Here is an 18846-nt window from a genome sequence, read left to right on the forward strand (position 1 = left end):
TTGCTCCTCGATTTCTCCCGACCAATGCCATTAAAACCCGCTATGGTGTCATGCAAGACGTGGGGCGGCGTCCACATTTAGAAACCATTGAATTGAAGCAATTGATAAGAAGCCATGATAATTCGACTCAGGTAGGTATTGTTCATCGTGAATCACAAAATTCAGACAAAATGTCTGATATTCTTCGCATCGTTCTTGAAAATGTCGACTTTCGTCTGCCCACACAAGTGACCGACGACAACAGTGTCCTCGCTCTCAAAAGCTTAGTCTTGGAACCCTTGATTCGATGGCAGCCAGACGGCGAGGTACTACCAGGGCTCTTCGATCAATGGGACGTTTCAAACGATCAACGAACCTGGTTCTTTCACATCCGAGATGGAGCCGTCTTTCACGACGGGAAACCTTGTGACGCCCCCCTCATTGTCGAATACATCAAGGGTTTTCTTGACTCACACGATTACTTTGGCATGGCCTGGAGCTATAGTCGCTATTTCGCCAATACAGTATTCACCGCCGAGGATGCCAGAGTAGTCAAGATCCAGCATCAAGAGCCATTCGCAGATCTTCTGAACGTCCTCAATGACTTTTGGCCGTCGAGAATTGACTCGAATGGAAAACCAATCCTTGGCACAGGTCCATATCGCGTTGTCGACTTTACGCGTCAAGACAACGTTGGCTCTGCAACACTAGAGCTGATAGATTTTGCTCAGCATCCAGATTGGCCACGGAAAATAGTCGCTACGGCGGCTCGCAATGGTGAAGAAAGGCTGAAGCTTCTGCAAAGGGGGCAAGTGGATGCGGCCTTGAATTTGGAGCGCATTGACGATCTGAATCTTCTCGACTTCCAATCCTCGCTGCGGTGGGGAAGAATTTCAAGCACCTTGTCAGTCATCTATTACCTCAATTGCCCAGAGGGAGTCTTCTCTTCACCGCAGGTGCGTCTTGCTGCCAATCTGGCCATTGATAACCAAGCTCTGGTTGACGAGGTCTACTTGGGCCTTGCTACGCCAGCTGCAACCGTCCTCAGCCCTCACCATCTTGGCTTCAAGGAAGCAAACCTAAGTCCCATCCCTTATGACCCCGTACGAGCCAAAGAGCTCATCAAGCACCTCGATTTAAGCAACCCTATTCGCCTGCGCACGCCAGAATGGATGCCGGAGCACGCTATTAAGATAACCGAGTTTGTCAAGAGATCTCTAGAGGCCATCGGTTTCAAGGTAGACGTCGAGATCGAGACAGATCGTCCAGAGTACGCACGGTCGATAGGTCTGCGGAAGAACATTGGCGACCTTGCTTGTTTCGACTCGACACCTAACACGACCTTTCGGGTTCTTGACGACAAGGTATCGAGCGAATCGCACGGTACGTGGTGGCTGGGGTACCATGACGATGAGTTTCAGGAGTTGTTTGCAAAGGCTAGAACAGCAGCAAAGGGAGATGATAGGAAGAAGGCGTATGCGGAGGCTTTGAAGAGGGTGCATGAAAATCCGCCCTGGTTGTATATCGCTCATCCGGATGTCATTTGGGCTACCAAGCCCGGAGTCAAGCTAAGTATTGGTCCATCGGGAGTACTGGAGCTGGGCAAGTAAGTACTTACATGTTAAGCTGGTTGTGTTGGGCAGCAGCCATCTGGCTGGGGACAGGCGGAGGTAACGAGGGTGCCCTTCGGTGGTTCGGTGCGCGTTCGTGAAAACGCTTTAGACTTTGTAAAATAGCACAAGATAAATAACACAACCAGGATACTTCAAAGCAAAAGAGGCTAACAGAATACTCTGGAGAGTTTTTTAAATTATCAAGTATAAAGATAAAGATTAAAGAAGGTATAAAGATATAAGTAAGAAATACATACTACTTCTAGATATAAAATGATTTAATGAAAGTTAAATTATAAGACTTTTATTAGAGGATTGATTCTTAGGATTCTAATTCCAAAAAGAGACCCAATGTTTAGGGAGTCTGAGTAGGTGGCATAGATTTAAAGGTTAGGTCCGGAAATAGGAGCAAAAGCAGCACTGGCCAAAGGGGTGAGTAGAGCTGGGGGGGCTGATGGCCGCTGTACCAAGGCACGTTCATGTAGTCCGCGAAAAGAACGCCCTCCTATGACAGAAACGGTTACCTTGCCCAAGAACGCATTTGTAATCTCCGATTATGAACCTGCCAAAGTGGAGTTCGATCGCGGAGACCTGCGATTTTGATGCACCTTTTGGGTTAATCACATTTTGGGGTGCAATACCCGGCGTCGGATCGCGTATCCGACATCAGTCATTTTTTTTCCAATTCCCTTGTTCGACTCCTTCTTGTCAATATCAAGCTATATTCGCAAGTATTCGCGATATACGGAGTTTATGTGTGGCTGTTGATGTTGTGAAGGCAAGCAACGATGGCTTCACCGGAAAAGGCTGCCGAACCGACGGCGGGATGTGAGCCACAGACCGCCACAACGAATGCGCCCTCTATTGAGGACAACGAACCAGCGGTTGTAGACATTGAGAAGAGTTTCGCAGCGTGGATATGTGTCTTTGGCAGCTTTTTGTTCCTGATGCCCACATATGGTAAGTACAGCGCCACTTAAGCCCCGTCGGTCTTTATTAACATCATCTAGGCATGATGCAGTCTGTCGGAACGTTTCAATCTTACCTCGAGCTAAATCAGCTTTCCGATTACTCAGCTGGTGATATTGGCTGGATCCCTGGCATGTACATGTTTGTGTCCATGCTTGTCGCCATTCAGGTCGGCTCTTTTCTTGATCAAAGAGGTCCTTTCGCTATGAGTATCGTTGGAGGAGGCGGCATCGTCATCATGTTTGTTCTTCTTGCTGAGTGCAAGCAGTACTGGCATTTCATGCTGTGCTTCGGAATCTTTGGTGGACTCGCAACTGCTATTGCTGGTACTATCCCCGTAGCAGTTGTTGCAAAGCTCTTCTCTCGAAAACGTGGCTTCGCTATTGGGATAGCCCTCACCGGCTCATCAACAGGAACAGTGATTTTTCCCATCATGCTTCGATCACTGCTCCCAAAGCTTGGCTGGAGTTGGTCGATGAGAATACTTGCCTTCGTCATTCTCGGTATCTTCACTCTCGGAACAATTTGCTTCATTCCCTACCGTCGACTTATAAAACTTGTCAACATGCCGATAACGAAGAAAGGAGGCATTTCTCTCCTCAACTTCTCTGCCTTCCGGTCTGTAGCTTTTACCCTCGTTTGCGTCATGTTCTTCGCCACTCAGTTCGTTCTTTACGGAATTGGTGGCCTGCTGCCGACTTTCGCGGTTCAGGCTGGCTTGACAGCCGAGACTGGTTACACATTGGTTTCGATCATCGGCGGTGCTTCGGCTTTCGGTCGTGTTATTCCTGGCTTGGTTGGTGATAAGCTAGGCCATTATAATGTTTTGATTTTCATGATGGCTCTGACGTTGGTCTTTATGGGTACACTATTTGTTCCTTTTGGCGACAACAGTGTCGTGCTGTACGTCTTTACAGGCATATGGGGTTTCTGTTCAGGAGGGTTCTTGTCCATCACTCCAGGTAAGAGGAAATACAAAATTATGAAGAGAAAGGTTCATTAACGAATTTAGTCTGTGTTGGCAAGACATGCGAGCCAAAGGATTACGGACGATATTACGGTATGAACTTAAGTTACTGGAATTAAAAAAGGAACCCACTAATTAGTCTATAGGAACGATGAATTTCGTCATCAGCTTCTCTCTACTTATTGCCATCCCAAGTAGCGGTACAATGATAGAGAAGATGGGAACTCAAGCTCTGAGCGGTTTCCTCATGGGAGTCCTGGCTCTAGGTCTGGGCTGCTTGTTTGCATCACGAGCCGTCCTGGCAGGAAATTGGTTTGGAATCAAGACCAAGATTTGAAAAGGCTATGTGGATCTTTCGAAGAAAAAAGACCGTTTTAGACATTACAATGGCGTATGAATAGACTAGAAGCTTGAATTCCAACATCATGGCTACCAATGCAAGTGTTTCGAACAATGGTCGACGCAACAGGATCGCTAAATATCGCGTGTTGTGATATCACCTTTCCGGAACTTGGTCCAACCAGTGGTCTTTGTAGACAGCAGAGAGTGATAGTTTCCAGGCTTTTAGTGGTTAATCAGACTGTTAATTCAGCTTTAAGAGACCTCCTAATATATATCCTTACAGATACTAGACCGGAGTTATCATTCCAGGTGCAACTCTTGGCCCTTGAGTTTGAGCTAATAGACTAAATCTAGTAGTCGAAGCTGTAAGACAATCCTATAGTGAGCCTCAACCTCTTCCGAGATATTCCATCCTGTCTCCTATTCATTTATCCTGAGAAGCACCAATTCAGGCCGATGCTTCCTAACATCGAAAGTAACAATCGTACTAAGTTCTGTGTGGTGATTATAAGCTCTCAGCCACAGGTCTCAACTGCAAATAACACATCTAGCTCACTATTTAGACATTATACCATAATGCCTAACCAATTGCTACAGCATAAATGCTGATAAGAGGAAAACCTAGATTATGACTCTTTTGCGTTTATGAGTCAATCATAAGGTTAGCAAATACACTTCTGGTTTAACACAATGGGTAACAATCGTACCCTGTAGCTCTGCAGATTTATTCTCATCGGAGAATGCATCGACAGGAAATAGCCAAAATCCAAAAGCCGGTTTTACAGCCTTATCGAGATCTTCATCTCTAAATCCTGGGGTTTCCGAAGCAGGCATCCTGCCTATATCTAGTTCAGCGAAAGGCCCCTTACCAATAGACTTTGCCATCCACCTCCTGTCTTCCTTCTGCAACCAATACTCGGCGTCCTTAAGATTATATATGCCTTTACAATGAGGCTTAAAAGCGAGAAGCACGCGGTATCGTTCCTCAGTTGGTTTCACATCTATCTTTGAAAGAATATGAAGCCATGAATCATATAAACCGTTTGGATCGAGGACGTGAAGATGGCTTAGATCGTTTTCGACAGTGCGAGGATCAGGCCCAATACGATCGAAGCTCGGTGACGCCGCACTAATGGGAAATGATCTTTCGAAGAACGTCTTGTAGACTGTTGGCCATCCAGTTTCATAACCAATCATCTGTCAGGCCAATCACTGAATAAAAATAAACCAGATTTCATCAAGTCCATTGATGATTTCTTTGAAGGTGTGCATTTTTGAGGGTTCGATTCCCGATGACTCTATTGTGTGAAGACCGTGTGCACTTCCCCCTAGCTGATTGCGACAGAGTACAAGATTTCTGAGCCCGACGTTACGTGGATCGTGCTTTGTCTTCAATTCGCAGACAAAGTCAACTATAGCCATCTTGTCTTGCTGTATATGAAGAAAATCATATTCAGGGTTGTAATAGACCGTTCCAGAAACCCAGAGGCGATCTTTGGAAACTCCTCCCGTTAGCCAACAGGGTAGATGAACCCGATAAAAAGATAGCACTGCCTCTCTGGATTCTACATTGACTCTGAGAAGTTTGCTGAGGAGTTGGTGGCCTTCGACAACGGGATAGTAGGGTGGATCATTGTCCCCGAGTTCTAGCAAAGGAAATTGAATACCATGCTTAGTACGGTTTGCACAATAGCTGATGTGTGACCTTAGATAGATTTTGATAATTCTTTGATGCCGTAGAGTCCATGTCCATATTGAGACTCATATCTCTGCTGGAAGTGATGAGAACTGGGTGAATGAGGATAGCCCTGCAACATTGGTCCCGGGGTTGAAAATCTCTAAATGACTCTGAGACATTGGTATGATGTAAGCAAGAAATTATTTCTCAAAAGGAATGGCGTATTGGAGGATGTTGGCAGTGCAGTATGTTAAAAATCGTAAGATTGCTGACAGTTATTGATGCAGACGGCGGTCGGATAAGGGCTCCGCGGAAAGAAATTAAGCCGTGGCGCAGCTAAGCACGGATGGCAGAAGGATTACGGTTTCAGCAGCTGTTAAGCGTTGTCTACCAATCATAATTATGCTCCTGTTCATTGGTCTAGAGTAGCTAGTCCAATGCATGTACGGAGTAGGCAGGGGTAGGTGACCAGCGCTGAAGCGAAGGTGGTTGATGAAGACATGATGGATCAAAGTGATCAACATTAAAAATCGGAAACTTGATGTATAATCTATCATAACATGGTATAAGACATTTCGCTACGTCAAAGATAATCACGACCCAAAGCACCCCAACCTCTAGCCCTCCCCCTCACAAGCCCCATATCATCCATATTCAAGATCCCAATCCCGTTGTCTATCAACACCCTCCACGCAATATCCCTCACATTCGGTGGTTTTGAAGGAGTATCCCAATACCGCGCCAGTAGACCACGGGCCTTGGCCTGTTCAATCTGCGTCAACGCCATATCAAGTTCCCTTGATGGAGGGGTTTCCAGTATCCGCTGAAAGTTCGACCTGTACAGAATAGCGTTCTCGAATCTTGTTGAGGCAAAGTATGAGTTGGAACGGTTGAATTTGTATGTTGGAGGGTTTGTTGAGAAGTCATCTTCCATTGAGACGAGACGCTCAAGCTTGGCGTCCCAGAAAATGTCTCGATGTGTAGAGTTCATGGCCAGAACGGACTCGAAAGGGGTGTTTCCGGTTCCGACTATAGTGAGAGGTCGGATGATTCTATCTGTGCCGTTCCAGTAGGTCAAGTAGCCGAGATCTCTCAATGGCTGGAGCTGGGCGTTTAACACATCGAATGTTTCCAGGCCAGATGTTTTGAGATCAACGAGGAGCGTGACGGTTTGTTTGGGTGCCATTTCGAAAAATCCTTGCCAGTCATCCTTCTTCACTCCCACGTTCCGTGCCTCCAACATGCGCTGAAGAGGCTTCAGGTATAAACCCTGTAACGTTCGGTGAGGATTCATGTTCAATCGCGAGTGCGCAACGAAAAGGTTGTCATGCCGTAGGTGAACATCAGCTTCGATACTGATGCAACCCGAGCCAAGGGCTTCGAACAGTGGAATATGGCGCGTGTAGTCATTATGCGAATGGATCGGTACTGGACGAGCGCTTCGGAGGAATGATTGATGATTATCGTCCCAGATTTCAGGACTATCGTGACTGAGATGACCGAATCGTAAATCGTAGGGATCGTTTGGTATACGGACCATACCCGTGCCGAGGCGGGTGATGTAGATTAACTGGCTGATAGACCTGCAGATGCCATGAGCAAGGACCCTGAACATGTTTCGCGAATAACTTACAGTATGAGCAACAAGCCCGTAGCATACTTGAGCCAATTGGTCCTCATATGTCGCACAAAAATGACCCTAGGAGGGTGTCTTCTCACGATAACCTCCTCCGACGAACTCGCATCATTGTAAGTAAGTCTTGACTCCATGATATCCCTCGCAGTCTGCAGCTCTCAATCCGAGGAACGAAAAAGAGGGGTCCAACGGGGTAATAATTATAACCACCATCAACAGCGCTACCGAGTTTCAAAGGATCTCTGAAGTGGTTAGGCACCTTTTTCGGGTCCTACCCGACCAGGTTAGCTGGGGTGGAGAAGTATACGCTTCCACCAATAAAACCGGTCGAGAACATGGTCGAGACACGTTCGAGACCTAAGGACCCTACAACGCCGCGGGTTTTTCATGTCACGATTGTGCCATTTTCGCGCTACGGTTATACGACTGCGCCTTTTGAGAAGCGTAAGCACGGCACGGATTATGTGACTGTTGGTTACGGAATAGGGGGGCTGTGAGCATGGATGGGGCTTTTTTGGTGTTGATGATTGAGCTTGCGGGACGCGTCAACGGTGTTGGAAGGATTCGAGGCAACAGAATAACATCAGAGAATTTTGAAAAGAGACAAAAGGTACATGATCCTCAGCCGAGGCACCGTGGTTAAACGAGTAGTTTCGGGGGTTTCTGTTTCAAGCTACCTTGGAGAATCATGTTTGTTGGTCCAATTACCGGGAAATCGGCACAACGCCCTCGATGTTGGAACTTTGACTCCGACTCGGACCCGGAGTTGTATTGCACTGAGCCGCAACGTCTGTTCACCGTCGGCAATTGTCGTTGTGCGTCATCTCTTCAAGTAGAGTTGACATTTAACTTTGTATAACATTATGAGAAAGTTTCTCTCATCACCATGGAAGAAGAAATACTTCTTCTCCTTCGCCTGGATATCCCTGCAGGGCTGTGCTCGTAAGTCGCTAAGTTCACCAAGTGGGGCGACCCATGTAGCACATCATGGCTGTCATGTCCTTTCGATTTATTTATACGAAAGTTTAATAGAGATTGGTCCGCCCGCGGAATGCGTCGTGTCAATCAGTAAAAGGGATGTTTTAAAAAAGCTACGTGGCTACGTCATCTCTGATATGCAACGTTGTGATGTAATTTTACGCGTCTCTCGCTCCCTCCTTTCCCGTTTCATTCTAGCTCACTTGAGCTGGTGATTCGAGTCATACGAGCTCTACTTTCTAAGGGACATGCTTGGAACTGGAGACTATAGCATCATCTCAAGATATATCTAAGTAGAGCCTGGTAGGTCAGCTTCCTAGAAAGGAAGGCGATTCTGTCGAGCCGTCTTTAACATCTCACCAAAACTTTCCGTAAACATTAACAGAGTTGCGGGGGGGTAAGCAGGAAGTAGACAGCTGGAAAGTTCTGAAGAAGGAATGCTAATGTAATAATATAAGAGGGCAAGTTCTGCTAACTCGAGTATTGTGTTAACTTCATTGTATCAGATCAAATCTGACGTTGAACCAGAGTAAAAAAGGTTGGGCCTACCCTGTACAGCTGTCGTTGCGGTGAAATCCAGGTCAGGACAATGTTCTAGACCGCACGGAAAATAATTTCTCCATCTCTTGCGTGACAGTCTAGAACAGCGAAAATGCTCAGGCGTTGAACGGACTCATGCAGAGCGCTGAGCTAAAGAGTCATGGTCTGATCAGCTGCCACTCTCTGTCACGAGTAAGTCGAATCGAACCCCATCTATCATCTGGAGTACCCCGGACCCCATGCAGAACCTCGGCTTGTTATCTTATCTGATCGGATCAGGAACAATAAAGATGCGCAATGTCCGACGGAGTTTATGCCGTCTTTGGTGTCATCGTTGAACATCTTTTGGAGACAAGATATCGGCACAATTCAGTCACAGGAGTGTCAGAAAACGCCAGAAAACAGTTACAAACAGATCATACGTGCTTAATACCACGAAAGTTCAATATTGCACGTTATCATGATTTCTTTCACCATTTACAAGCGACCGAACTACCGAGGCACCCTCTAATAGCGTCGTCGTCATGATCCACTTTTTAAAAGAGCCGAGGTATCCAAGTCTTAGCCTCATCGATTTCCGACATCGCTTGGACCGAGCGACGCCCCATAAAGTTCAAACTCCCCTTAATCTAAACATTCCATCATCAACCTTTCTCTCCCTCTCAACAAATCCGGGGTAAACACATCCACAAACCTCTCCAACAATGCCTCCGCCAAATCCAGACTGGGTCAAGGCCCTCAAGCCCTCCGGCCCCCAAGGCTCAGAGCTTCTCGCCCAAGAACGCGCCAACTCTGACATCAACGTCGACCAATTGGCAGATTTCCTCTTCACAAAAGAAGTTCTTGAGCGCAATGATAGGATTCTCAAGATTCTTCAGGCTGATCCTGTTTTTGACAAGGAGCAGAATTACTTCAGGGGACGAACAGATAGACTTGAAGCTGCGCTTGCTAGAGCAAAGGCTTTGAGACGGTTATCTGTTAAGCATAACTGGAACGAGGAGGAGCATTATGCTGCCAATGAGCTTATCAGCGAGCCTACGCCTTACGGCCTCCATGCTTCTATGTTTTTGAAGACACTAGAGGAGCAGGGTACACCGGCGCAGCATAAGCTTTTCCTCGAGAGGGCGAGAAACTATGAGATCATTGGATGCTATGCTCAGACTGAATTGGGTCATGGTTCTAATGTTCGTGGTCTGGAGACTACTGCGACTTGGAACCCTGAGGACAAGACCTTCACTATTCACTCGCCTCATCTCACAGCTTCAAAGTGGTGGATTGGTTCTCTGGGCAAGGCTGCCAACCACGCTGTTGTCGTTGCGCAGCTTATCCTGAACGGCAAGCCCTACGGTCCTCATCCTTTTGTCGTTCCTATTCGCGACATGAAGACCCATGAGCCTCTTCCTGATATCCACGTTGGTGATATCGGCCCCAAGTTCGGTTATAACACCATGGATAACGGATTCTTGCTCTTCAACCACGTCAAGATTCCCCACGTCAACATGCTAAACCGCTTCTCTGGCGTTGACCCGGAGACCGGAAAGTACATTCGTCCGTCGAACCCAGCTCTCATTTACGGAACTTTGACTTTCATCCGATCATCCATCGTCTTCCAATCTGGATCCGTTCTTGCTCGTGGTGTCACCATCGCTACACGCTACTGCGCTGTTCGCCGACAGTTTCAGGACCGCGATGCTGATGCCAGTGAGACTGGTGAGAACCAGGTTCTCAACTACACAATGGTTCAGCACCGTCTTCTGCCCCTCCTCGCTTCTTCATACGCCCTTTTCTTCACTGGCCGCGCTATGATCAACCTTTACAATGCGAACCAGAAGCGCATGGCTCAGCGCCGTGATGCAGGCGACGCCAAGCGTAAGCCTGGCCCTGAGGAGCTCAGCCCTGGCAGTGATCACCTTGCTGATCTTCACGCCATTTCCTGCTCCCTCAAGGCTTTTGCTTCCACCACTGCTGCTGAGGGTCTAGAAGTCTGCCGTCGCGCTTGTGGTGGTCACGGCTACTCCGCTTTCTCCGGTATTGGCAGCTGGTACGCTGATTATCTTCCTACTGTCACATGGGAGGGTGACAACTACATGCTTACCCAACAAGTTGCACGATACCTCCTTAAGTCTGCACGCGCTGTTCTCGCTGGCAAGGCACCTGACAACGGTATCTCTCGTATCTTCAAGGAGTTCATTCGCCGACAGGACATCGGTGCTGCTTTCGACGTTCTTGACAGCGACCAAGACCTTGTTGATGCTTTCGCATGGCGTGTCTCGTTCTTGACCTTTGAGGCTCTGAAGCACCGAGATGAGGAGAGGCAATCATGGAACAGCCTGCTCATCGATTTCTGGCGTCTCTCTACTGCGTACGCCCAGTACCAAGTCGTCAAGAACTTCCACGAAGCTCTCCAAGACGAAGCTACCAAGAAGTCCCTCGACCCCAACACGCTCGCCATCATGCACAAGCTCTTCGAGCTCTTCGCTCTACATAATCTCCAGAGCTCCGCCTCCGAATTCTTCACCAGCGCCGCTACAACCGTTCGTCAAATCCAACTCGCTCGCACAAAGCGAACTCTCTCTCTCCTCGACGAGATCCGACCGCACGCTGTTAGACTTGTCGATGCCTGGTCATTCCCCGATTGGCAACTTGACAGTGCCCTTGGACGCTATGACGGCAAGGTTTACGAGGACTTGTTCCATCGCGCTTCGGAGGTCAACCCTGTTAACGACATTGTGTTTGATCCTTATCCTGAGTCAGATGTGTTGTTCCGTAAGAATGGCAGTGGTCCTAAGGCGAAGTTGTAAGAGAGAGCGCATGATACCTGTACTTTAGAATACTGTCACCTAGTCTTTTGTATCACTGTTTATAGATAGAGAAATATTAGCCTGCTTATGCTTACTATTGATCCCTTTTAGCATGTGAAGATCGTGTCTGAGCTGGGTGAGATTTCGCCCCGGTGATGATACCTGTGGACATATCCGTAGAAAAAGTACGAGGAGATGCCAGCTTGTTATCCACGGGGCTGAGCCTCATCACGTCCGTGGTATATCGACCAATGGAGCGCACGTTGTATCTGCTATACTGGAGCTCAGGGTTTGTAGAAATGCTGTTCAAGTCTTTGCACCGTCTTCGACTTTTCAAGACATGTCAAAAACTCTTGACACTCTTGTTCTATTAATATTGTCTGTATTTACGATGTGTCGAAGCATTTTCTTTCTAGCTGCTACGGCGACATAGATGATTGCTAGCCATAAGGTTAAACTTTAGGCTGCTAACACAGGTGATGAGGACACGATATAGCTGTTATAGCACTGTTGTCGCTGGTGCAAGGTGAGTCTCGGGATCCTTGTATCTGTTTCCCAAGCCTCTGTGCTAACATCTTACAGCTCAGAGCAACACTCCCCGTATTATGGCGAGCCAGAGATCATGGAGGTTCTTGAAGAAATCGCCGATGGCTTTCGAATCTGTCCTGATAATCTGAAGCACCGCTATACCATCGTCGTGACGAACTGAACCTTGAGTCCGAAGCCCTCACGTTCCCATCGGAGGACGGCGCACCCCTCGAAGGATGATTGCCCCCATGTAATGGATCAGACAAGACCATTATCATGAACAGTCCTCGCCTGTTCAATAGGGCCGGTCTCCAATCACATATTGTACCGTGGAGTACGTTGACTGCCCCATTAGGTAACAACATCGAGGTCAGCTTCATCTCCGACTATAAGATTATTCATGGAGGAAGTGCTACACATTTCGCAATAGGCAAACATCCGGAAGAGCTCAAAGACATCCGCCCCATTGTATTTCCCCAGTCAATATCTGCCAACATGAGTAGTACGGTAACCCTGTAAGCTGCTGGTATCGACCTTGACTATCTCAAGGAACCTCATGATATGGCCTACTAGCGCACCTCTCTTCACCTTGAAGAATGCTCCCTATTCCTTGGACTAGAAAAGCCAACATCCCTACGTACATGTCCCAAGTTCGTAATGATATTGCTACTCATTGGCAGGATGTTCAAGATGCATTTGATGCAATTCCTGCTAGGAATAAAGACAATTTCTGGAATAAAGGCACGACTAGAAGATGGGATGGATACTTGCACTTTCAGCGTCACCCTGATGCGATTATCAAGTGGCTTGACCGTTGGATGAACTAAGGTCTGGGTGCACCGAGATTTGTACTAGGACTCCTGTTTCTTTCTGTAACATTATTCCATTGATTGCAACTTTTATCTAGATGGATTTATATATATCTCGCCCGAGCATCATAGAACTGTTCACAGACTTCCTCATCGATTAACGTATCTCATGAGCTGTTCTCTGTGGAGCCTAGAACCGGCTAGCTCGAAATCAGACAACAACTTTGACTGGTTCGTTTGGGCGTGTTACCACATTTATCAGCAAAGAATGTTACTAATTATAGCACGAGTGAGCTCCAGGCAACTATCCCCCAACATCTTTTATGCAACATCATCCTTCAATTTCCTTCTCACTCATTGAGCACAACACTGTAACGTTTTCAGAAATAAACTCAGCAACATGGCCGACGAAAAGAAGCCCGAGATTATCTTGTATGACCTCGCCTGTATCAAGAACACATGCTTCTCGCCCGTCGTTTGGAAGATCCGCTTGATGCTCAACTACAAGGGCATTCCTTACAAGACCATCTTCGTTGAGTTCCCTGATATTGAGCCAACGCTAAAGAAGCTGTGAGTTATCGATCTCTTGATGAATTTGCTCCTTACTTCGCTTGGTATGATGAGCTGACTAACGGAAACCAGAGGCCTGGACTCCCATGATTCCAGCTCAGGCTCCCCTCTTTACACAGTCCCAACAATCCACCATGTCCCGACCGGCAAGTACATCATGGACTCACCCGCCATCGCCGAGTTTCTTGAATCAAACTATCCCGACCCTCCTCTCCCTCTGTCCTCCGACCTTGGTCGCGAGATTGAGACCAAAGCCCGCGGCGCCGTCGGTCCTGCATTTCGCATCTCCGTCACGCCACTCGAGAACCTCATTCTCTCACCACGATCTCAAGAGTATTTTCGAGCCAAAAATGAAGCTCGAATGGGGTGTAAGCTAGAAGATTTGATAGACCCCGAGAAGGAGAAGAAGACTTGGGACGGAGTTGCGGATAAGATGACCGAGCTGAGTGGTTTGATGTTGACAAACAAGGACAAAGGGCCATTTTTGCTTGGTGAGAAGCCGAGTTACACTGACTTCTTCATTGCTGCTTCACTTCAATCGGCGAGGACTATTGATGAAGGAATCTTCCAGCGTTGTGCTGCGTATCCTGGTTTCAAGGCTATTTACGAGGCTTGTGTTCCATGGATGGAGAAAAAGGACTAAGCGGGGGGACAGTTGTAGTTTACTTTGGCCTTAACTGCATGAAACAGTTGGTAGCTCTCGATAGCTCTCCGACAGAGATTCCTCCCATGTGAAATAAAGCCATTATGAAAATAGCACTCCTTATTCAGTCTACTTGAATAGGTGCTTGTTCACTGGCGTGACAGCATCCCTCCCCTCCAACACAGCCATAACATTCTCCATAGCCAACCTCTCAAACCCAATCGACGTATCAAGTGCACCACCAGCAGTATGACACGTCAAAGTAGCATTCCTCATAATTTGCAACCTCGGATTCGGTCTTGGTTCATCCTCGAAAACGTCCAAGCCCACTGCAAACAAATGTCCAGAATCCATAGCGTCAGCCACAGCTTCTTCGTCTACCAAACTCCCGCGCGCAACGTTAACAAGTCGTGACCCTTTCTTCATTTTGGCAATCTCTTCACGGCCGAGGATCTTCTTCCCGCCCGCTCCTGGGGCAGCTATGACGATGCAATCGGCGGTGGCGAGCATGTCTTCCAGCTTGGGGTAATTCGTTGCTTCGATAGCTGCTTCTTGCTCTGGCGATTTGGGCAAGGGATCGTAATATGCAATGCGCATGCCGAGAGCCTTATAAGTCTTGTGAGCGATCTGATAACCAATGTTTCCAAGACCAACGATTCCCAGTGTATGCCCGCGAGGATTAAAAGCTGTAAGTTGCGTATGAGCATGTGCATCTAGAAACTCCTCTTCACTGCCCCTCGCAGCCATGTTACTCCACTGCATATTTCTGAACACCGAAATGATATGATAAAGTGCCATATCAGCAACCGCCTCTGAAGAAGCAGCTGCTCCATTACAATAAAGGATACCGTTTTCGGCCATGATGTCAACATCAGCCCAGTCATACCCAGCACCAGCTGATGCATAAACCTTCATGGACTTGGGCAAGAGGGGAATGAGCTCTTTGTCCCAGCGTCCCATTTCCCCGCCTGTGATCCAGAATGGTCGCATTACAGCTTGGAAGTCACCCCATTTCTTTTGGCGAAGAGCTTCAAGGAAGGGTTCGCGTTGGCGTTCTTCTGCTGAAGGGCGGATGATGGTGAATTTTGATTCGAGTTGTTTGTAGAGGTCATGGTTGTACTTTATTGGGTCCCCGATATGGATGATTATAGGCTTCTCGGCTGAAGGCATGATGAGATGGGGGAGACAACGAAGAAGGTTGGCATATGGTGCTTGGGAGATTCTTCTAGTCCTTTTGTCAAACCAGGCATATAAATGATACCAACACAAGAACGCAATCATTAATCTGGGGAATCAACACCGATCTTCGTTCCGAGCTCTCCAGATCCCCCGCATCTCACTTCCCAGTATCTCCTCCCATGCAGGTCGGATATCACCATTACTACATGACCATCACCAATACAACTCGTCCATCTCCTCGGCTCGGCTACACACAACAAACGTCCCTCCTAGTGCATCTCACTCATCGGATAACGGCTCGGAATGTTCTTGGATTGGTGCAAGTTGAAGATCTACATGATTTATGTGGTTACGTTGCAAGGTTCATTTCCCCGCTTGCCTTGGTTTCCCCAGACTATTCCCCCGTACCCCAGGTTCTAGTCGTAGAAATCTCGGCAAGAAATGCGATGCTTAGTCTGGGCAGGTTGATAGTGTTAATAAATACACTGGGAGAGGACTCTCGATTTCCTTGATGGTAAACAAAATTTTGTCATCAATTTGTTAACGGATTGGTCTGTCATCATGGCTGATGTCAAAGAAACGGGCGAGGAACTCCATTTGGAGACTCTCGGCGGAGAAACAGCCGACATTGAGAACCGCGCCATCAAAGAAAAAGCTCTTGTTCGAAGAATTGACAAGCGAATGATGCCTCTAATGATGCTTCTATGTAAGTTCTCACTGCCTTTATCGCATCAGCAGGACTAATACCTTGCTATCAAAGATATCCTCAACTATCTCGACCGCAATAACATTGCCACCGCCCGTCTCGGTAACTTCGAGAAAGATACCGGTCTTGTGGCCGAGCAATACAACACCGTCATTAGCATCTTTTTCGTGGGTTACATCCTGACTCAGGTACCCACTAACATGATTCTGAACAAGATGCGACCGTCGATCTTTTTAGTATGTTGCTGAGTCAAGTGTTTGTGATACATTATGCTAATTCATATTGGTAGCCTTGCATAATGGTCTGTTGGGCTACTGTTAGTGCTTGTACGGGTGCTGTTCAGAGCTATCATGGGATGATTGCGTTGAGATTTATCCTTGGTTTCGTGGAGGCACCGTTCTTTCGTAAGTTAGTCGTTTTGATGCTGCTGATTTAACTGACTGGAGTAGCTGGTGCTCTGTTTTTGTTTAGTTCATGGTACACGAAGAAAGAACTGGCAGTTCGTATCTCGGTTCTTTATGCAGCTGGTCAGATGGCTGGTGCATTTGGTGGTCTTCTCGGAAGTGCCATCATGGCTGGAATGGATGGTAAGGCTGGTTTAGCCAACTGGAGGTGGCTCTGTATGTCCCCCTCTCTAATCTTATATACCTCGACTAACAACCGTCTAGTCATCATCGAAGGCTGTACCACTTATCCTGCAGCCATCGTTACATACTTCATCGTCCCAGACTACCCAGCAACAACAGCCTGGCTTAGCGATGAAGAACGCCGCATTGCAGTCCTTCGTATGGCCGAAGACGCCAGCAAAGAAGATGACCGAGCCGATGTATCAGCTTGGGAGGGTGCTAAAATGGCCTTCACTGATCCTGCACTCTACATGATCTGGATCATGCAGCTTGGTCTCAACACAGCCGCAGCTTTCACCAACTTCTTCCCTACTATTGTCAAGACTCTTGGTTATAGCTCGACTATTACTCTTCTGCTCTCTGCGCCGCCGTATGTGTTTGCTGCAGCGCTGGGTATTACGAACTCTTGGCATAGCGATCGTGTTAACGAGCGATGGCTACATGTTGTTTGGCCGCAGGTATTCTGCAGTATTGGGTTCATCATCTCAGCTGTTACTCTCAATACGGCTGCCCGATACATCTCGACATTCATGATGATGTCAGTCTACGGATCCTTTGGTTGCATCTTGTCTTGGGTATCTTCGTCTTTGCCACGTCCGTCGACAAAGCGCGCTATCTCATACGCCGTGGTCAACGCTGGGTCTAACCTGGCGTCCATTTACGCATCATACTTTTACCCTTCCTCTCAAGGCCCGCGATATTGGCAAGCAAACGTCGCAAACGTAGCGTTTAGTGGTCTTTGCATTGCTATGGCGACAGTTCTGAGATTCTTCCTTACTTGGAGAAACAAGAAGCTGGAGAAGGCGAGAGAGCATGATATTCAGCACGAGGGTACTTTGAGTGGCAGTGAAACAAGGCTGCTTGCTGAGAAGTGGCAGTGCGGAACTGAGTATATTTTTACGTTGTAAATGGGCTGACCTTGGGTGAGTATGAAACATCCGTAGTAAATGGAGAGAGACATTCGATATAATTCTGATATGATAGTAATCGGTAACTATTATGTCCGAAACTCGATTGCGTGACGAAGCTCCATGTGGAGAGTGGTTCGATTGACTCGTGACGCTGCCAAGAGAGCTGCGACGCTCCCTTCTGCTAACAATGGGCTGATTGAAGCGCAATGAGTAATTCCCCGGAGCCTACGGATTGGCCTTACAACATCGCTTGATGTCCCCATAATCAGATGGCAGTATGTTGTTTTGCGGCTCGTTGGTTCTGAGTCGGATATCGTGTCAGCTCAGGTGCCCGCCTTACCATTGCCCCAAGTGGTTCAACCTCCGTCATGCCTAGACCTCGTAGCTATCACGAACCAATCACGGTGCCTGCTCTATCATTCAACTTCTTAAATAAGACCGAACCCCCACAAGTTGAGATAAGGCTAAGAAATAGTTGTTATCGGGTATCTGTCTCTTGATCTGGGGATGGGAAGTGCCGTGCTTAGCTATTTCTCCCCGCAATGTTGTTGCGGGGTGCATATCAAGAGTTCAAAGGCTTTCGCGAGGAAAGCTCCAGTTGCGAGTGCCGAAATGTTGACGAATAGATCATGTTTGTTGTCGCACATGCTTCAGAATTGAGTCTTAAAACGTCACATCTGGTGAAACAAGTATTACTAACTATGACATGATGGTTGGGCCTTGCCTCGAACGAGAGATGATCTGAACTCTTCTCAGTAGTGAGCGTTGCAGCGCACGTTAATGCCTCGGCTGTTCCCGGTATTAATTTTACTGCTGACATGTCGAACGCTGACGAGCGATAAAGGCGCTGTACGATAAGAGCAAAACCAGGCACTGGTTGTACTGCATGCCGAGTGTCGTAGGTTGCATTCTTTCCGAAAATCCATCGACTCATCAGATCACAAAAGATCCCTGTATCTCGGCGCTCAAATCTCGATAACCATTTGCTTGTTTTCTTCAATACCAAGAGACATCATCTCATATTTATACCTGATACCAACATTCTCATTCATACGATGGTCTTCAAAACATGACCATCAGACGTTGTTTAACCTTGTCGATTAAGCTTAAAATCTTTAAATGACACGGCTAAGGCGGAATTGCCAGACTTGGCGCACTATACGCTATGAGTCGATCGCTGTGGGGAGCACGAGAGGCCGCCAGCGCCTCGTCGAGTTAGATGGCCAATACTTGGCCTGGACAGACACCGCTATGATCTCATGTTGCTTGGCTTGGCATCGGCTCATGATCAAAATACACTTTGCGTGTGACGTTGCGTGGCTCTACCCTCAGAAGCCCACTTCTGGTTTTGGGGCTTTTTTTTTACTGCCG

At 47.5% G+C, this 18846-nt stretch overlaps 8 protein-coding genes across 8 annotated transcripts; 5 read left to right on the plus strand and 3 right to left on the minus strand.

Annotated features, from left to right (window-relative positions):
- Positions 1-170: 170 nt before the first annotated feature.
- BKA55DRAFT_538497 (uncharacterized protein) lies at positions 171-1763 on the plus strand (the record flags this gene model as incomplete). Its single annotated transcript, XM_046190041.1, has 2 exons — positions 171-1585; positions 1739-1763. 2 exons carry the CDS (start codon positions 171-173, stop codon positions 1761-1763), a joined length of 1440 nt encoding a protein of 479 aa, XP_046049877.1.
- Positions 1764-2284: 521 nt separating this feature from the next.
- Positions 2285-3980, plus strand: BKA55DRAFT_566011 (major facilitator superfamily domain-containing protein). The gene is made up of 4 exons (XM_046192570.1): positions 2285-2552; positions 2603-3523; positions 3574-3621; positions 3675-3980. The coding sequence occupies exons 1-4, from the start codon at positions 2381-2383 to the stop codon at positions 3863-3865; spliced, it is 1332 nt and encodes a 443-aa protein (XP_046049878.1). The 5' UTR covers positions 2285-2380; the 3' UTR covers positions 3866-3980.
- A 121-nt stretch (positions 3981-4101) lies between these two features.
- BKA55DRAFT_663084 (uncharacterized protein) lies at positions 4102-5806 on the minus strand. The gene is made up of 8 exons (XM_046197652.1): positions 5660-5806; positions 5341-5596; positions 5239-5301; positions 5084-5202; positions 4911-5014; positions 4740-4871; positions 4578-4709; positions 4102-4364 (listed from the first exon to the last, which is right to left on the minus strand). Exons 1-8 carry the CDS (start codon positions 5725-5727, stop codon positions 4291-4293), a joined length of 948 nt encoding a protein of 315 aa, XP_046049879.1. The 5' UTR covers positions 5728-5806; the 3' UTR covers positions 4102-4290.
- Positions 5807-6131: 325 nt separating this feature from the next.
- On the minus strand, positions 6132-7318 carry BKA55DRAFT_538499 (uncharacterized protein; the record flags this gene model as incomplete). The annotated part of the gene is made up of 2 exons (XM_046190042.1): positions 6132-7131; positions 7182-7318. 2 exons carry the CDS (start codon positions 7316-7318, stop codon positions 6132-6134), a joined length of 1137 nt encoding a protein of 378 aa, XP_046049880.1.
- A 1937-nt stretch (positions 7319-9255) lies between these two features.
- BKA55DRAFT_566015 (acyl-CoA dehydrogenase/oxidase) lies at positions 9256-11594 on the plus strand. Its single transcript, XM_046192571.1, has one exon. It carries the CDS (start codon positions 9407-9409, stop codon positions 11501-11503), a length of 2097 nt encoding a protein of 698 aa, XP_046049881.1. The 5' UTR covers positions 9256-9406; the 3' UTR covers positions 11504-11594.
- A 1577-nt stretch (positions 11595-13171) lies between these two features.
- Positions 13172-14171, plus strand: BKA55DRAFT_566016 (uncharacterized protein). The gene is made up of 2 exons (XM_046192572.1): positions 13172-13410; positions 13483-14171. The coding sequence occupies exons 1-2, from the start codon at positions 13241-13243 to the stop codon at positions 14051-14053; spliced, it is 741 nt and encodes a 246-aa protein (XP_046049882.1). The 5' UTR covers positions 13172-13240; the 3' UTR covers positions 14054-14171.
- On the minus strand, positions 14172-15578 carry BKA55DRAFT_566018 (uncharacterized protein). The gene has a single exon (XM_046192573.1). The coding sequence runs from the start codon at positions 15332-15334 to the stop codon at positions 14183-14185; it is 1152 nt and encodes a 383-aa protein (XP_046049883.1). The 5' UTR covers positions 15335-15578; the 3' UTR covers positions 14172-14182.
- Positions 15579-15793: 215 nt separating this feature from the next.
- On the plus strand, positions 15794-17488 carry BKA55DRAFT_613140 (major facilitator superfamily domain-containing protein; the record flags this gene model as incomplete). Its single annotated transcript, XM_046196677.1, has 4 exons — positions 15794-15938; positions 15993-16174; positions 16228-16342; positions 16388-17488. 4 exons carry the CDS (start codon positions 15794-15796, stop codon positions 17470-17472), a joined length of 1527 nt encoding a protein of 508 aa, XP_046049884.1. The 3' UTR covers positions 17473-17488.
- Positions 17489-18846: the final 1358 nt, after the last annotated feature.

This window comes from Fusarium redolens (assembly GCF_020744475.1).
Source record: "Fusarium redolens strain MPI-CAGE-AT-0023 chromosome Unknown BKA55scaffold_7, whole genome shotgun sequence".
NCBI lineage: Eukaryota > Fungi > Ascomycota > Sordariomycetes > Hypocreales > Nectriaceae > Fusarium > Fusarium redolens.

Bases quoted from the DNA above. Each gene is read 5' to 3' on its own strand.
- BKA55DRAFT_566011 (XM_046192570.1), top strand. From the start codon at position 2,381: ATGGCTTCACCGGAAAAGGCTGCCGAACCGACGGCGGGATGTGAGCCA. The intron at 3,524-3,573 runs GTAAGAGGAAAT...TAACGAATTTAG, and splicing joins GTTCTTGTCCATCACTCCAG to TCTGTGTTGGCAAGACATGC. The intron at 3,622-3,674 runs GTATGAACTTAA...ATTAGTCTATAG, and splicing joins GGATTACGGACGATATTACG to GAACGATGAATTTCGTCATC.
- BKA55DRAFT_663084 (XM_046197652.1), bottom strand. From the start codon at position 5,727: ATGTCTCAGAGTCATTTAGAGATTTTCAACCCCGGGACCAATGTTGCA. The intron at 5,015-5,083 runs GTGATTGGCCTG...GTTCTTCGAAAG, and splicing joins ATCTGGTTTATTTTTATTCA to ATCATTTCCCATTAGTGCGG. The intron at 4,365-4,577 runs GTACGATTGTTA...ATCACCACACAG, and splicing joins TAAATCTGCAGAGCTACAGG to AACTTAGTACGATTGTTACT.
- BKA55DRAFT_566015 (XM_046192571.1), top strand. From the start codon at position 9,407: ATGCCTCCGCCAAATCCAGACTGGGTCAAGGCCCTCAAGCCCTCCGGC.
- BKA55DRAFT_566016 (XM_046192572.1), top strand. From the start codon at position 13,241: ATGGCCGACGAAAAGAAGCCCGAGATTATCTTGTATGACCTCGCCTGT. The intron at 13,411-13,482 runs GTGAGTTATCGA...AACGGAAACCAG, and splicing joins GAGCCAACGCTAAAGAAGCT to AGGCCTGGACTCCCATGATT.
- BKA55DRAFT_566018 (XM_046192573.1), bottom strand. From the start codon at position 15,334: ATGATTGCGTTCTTGTGTTGGTATCATTTATATGCCTGGTTTGACAAA.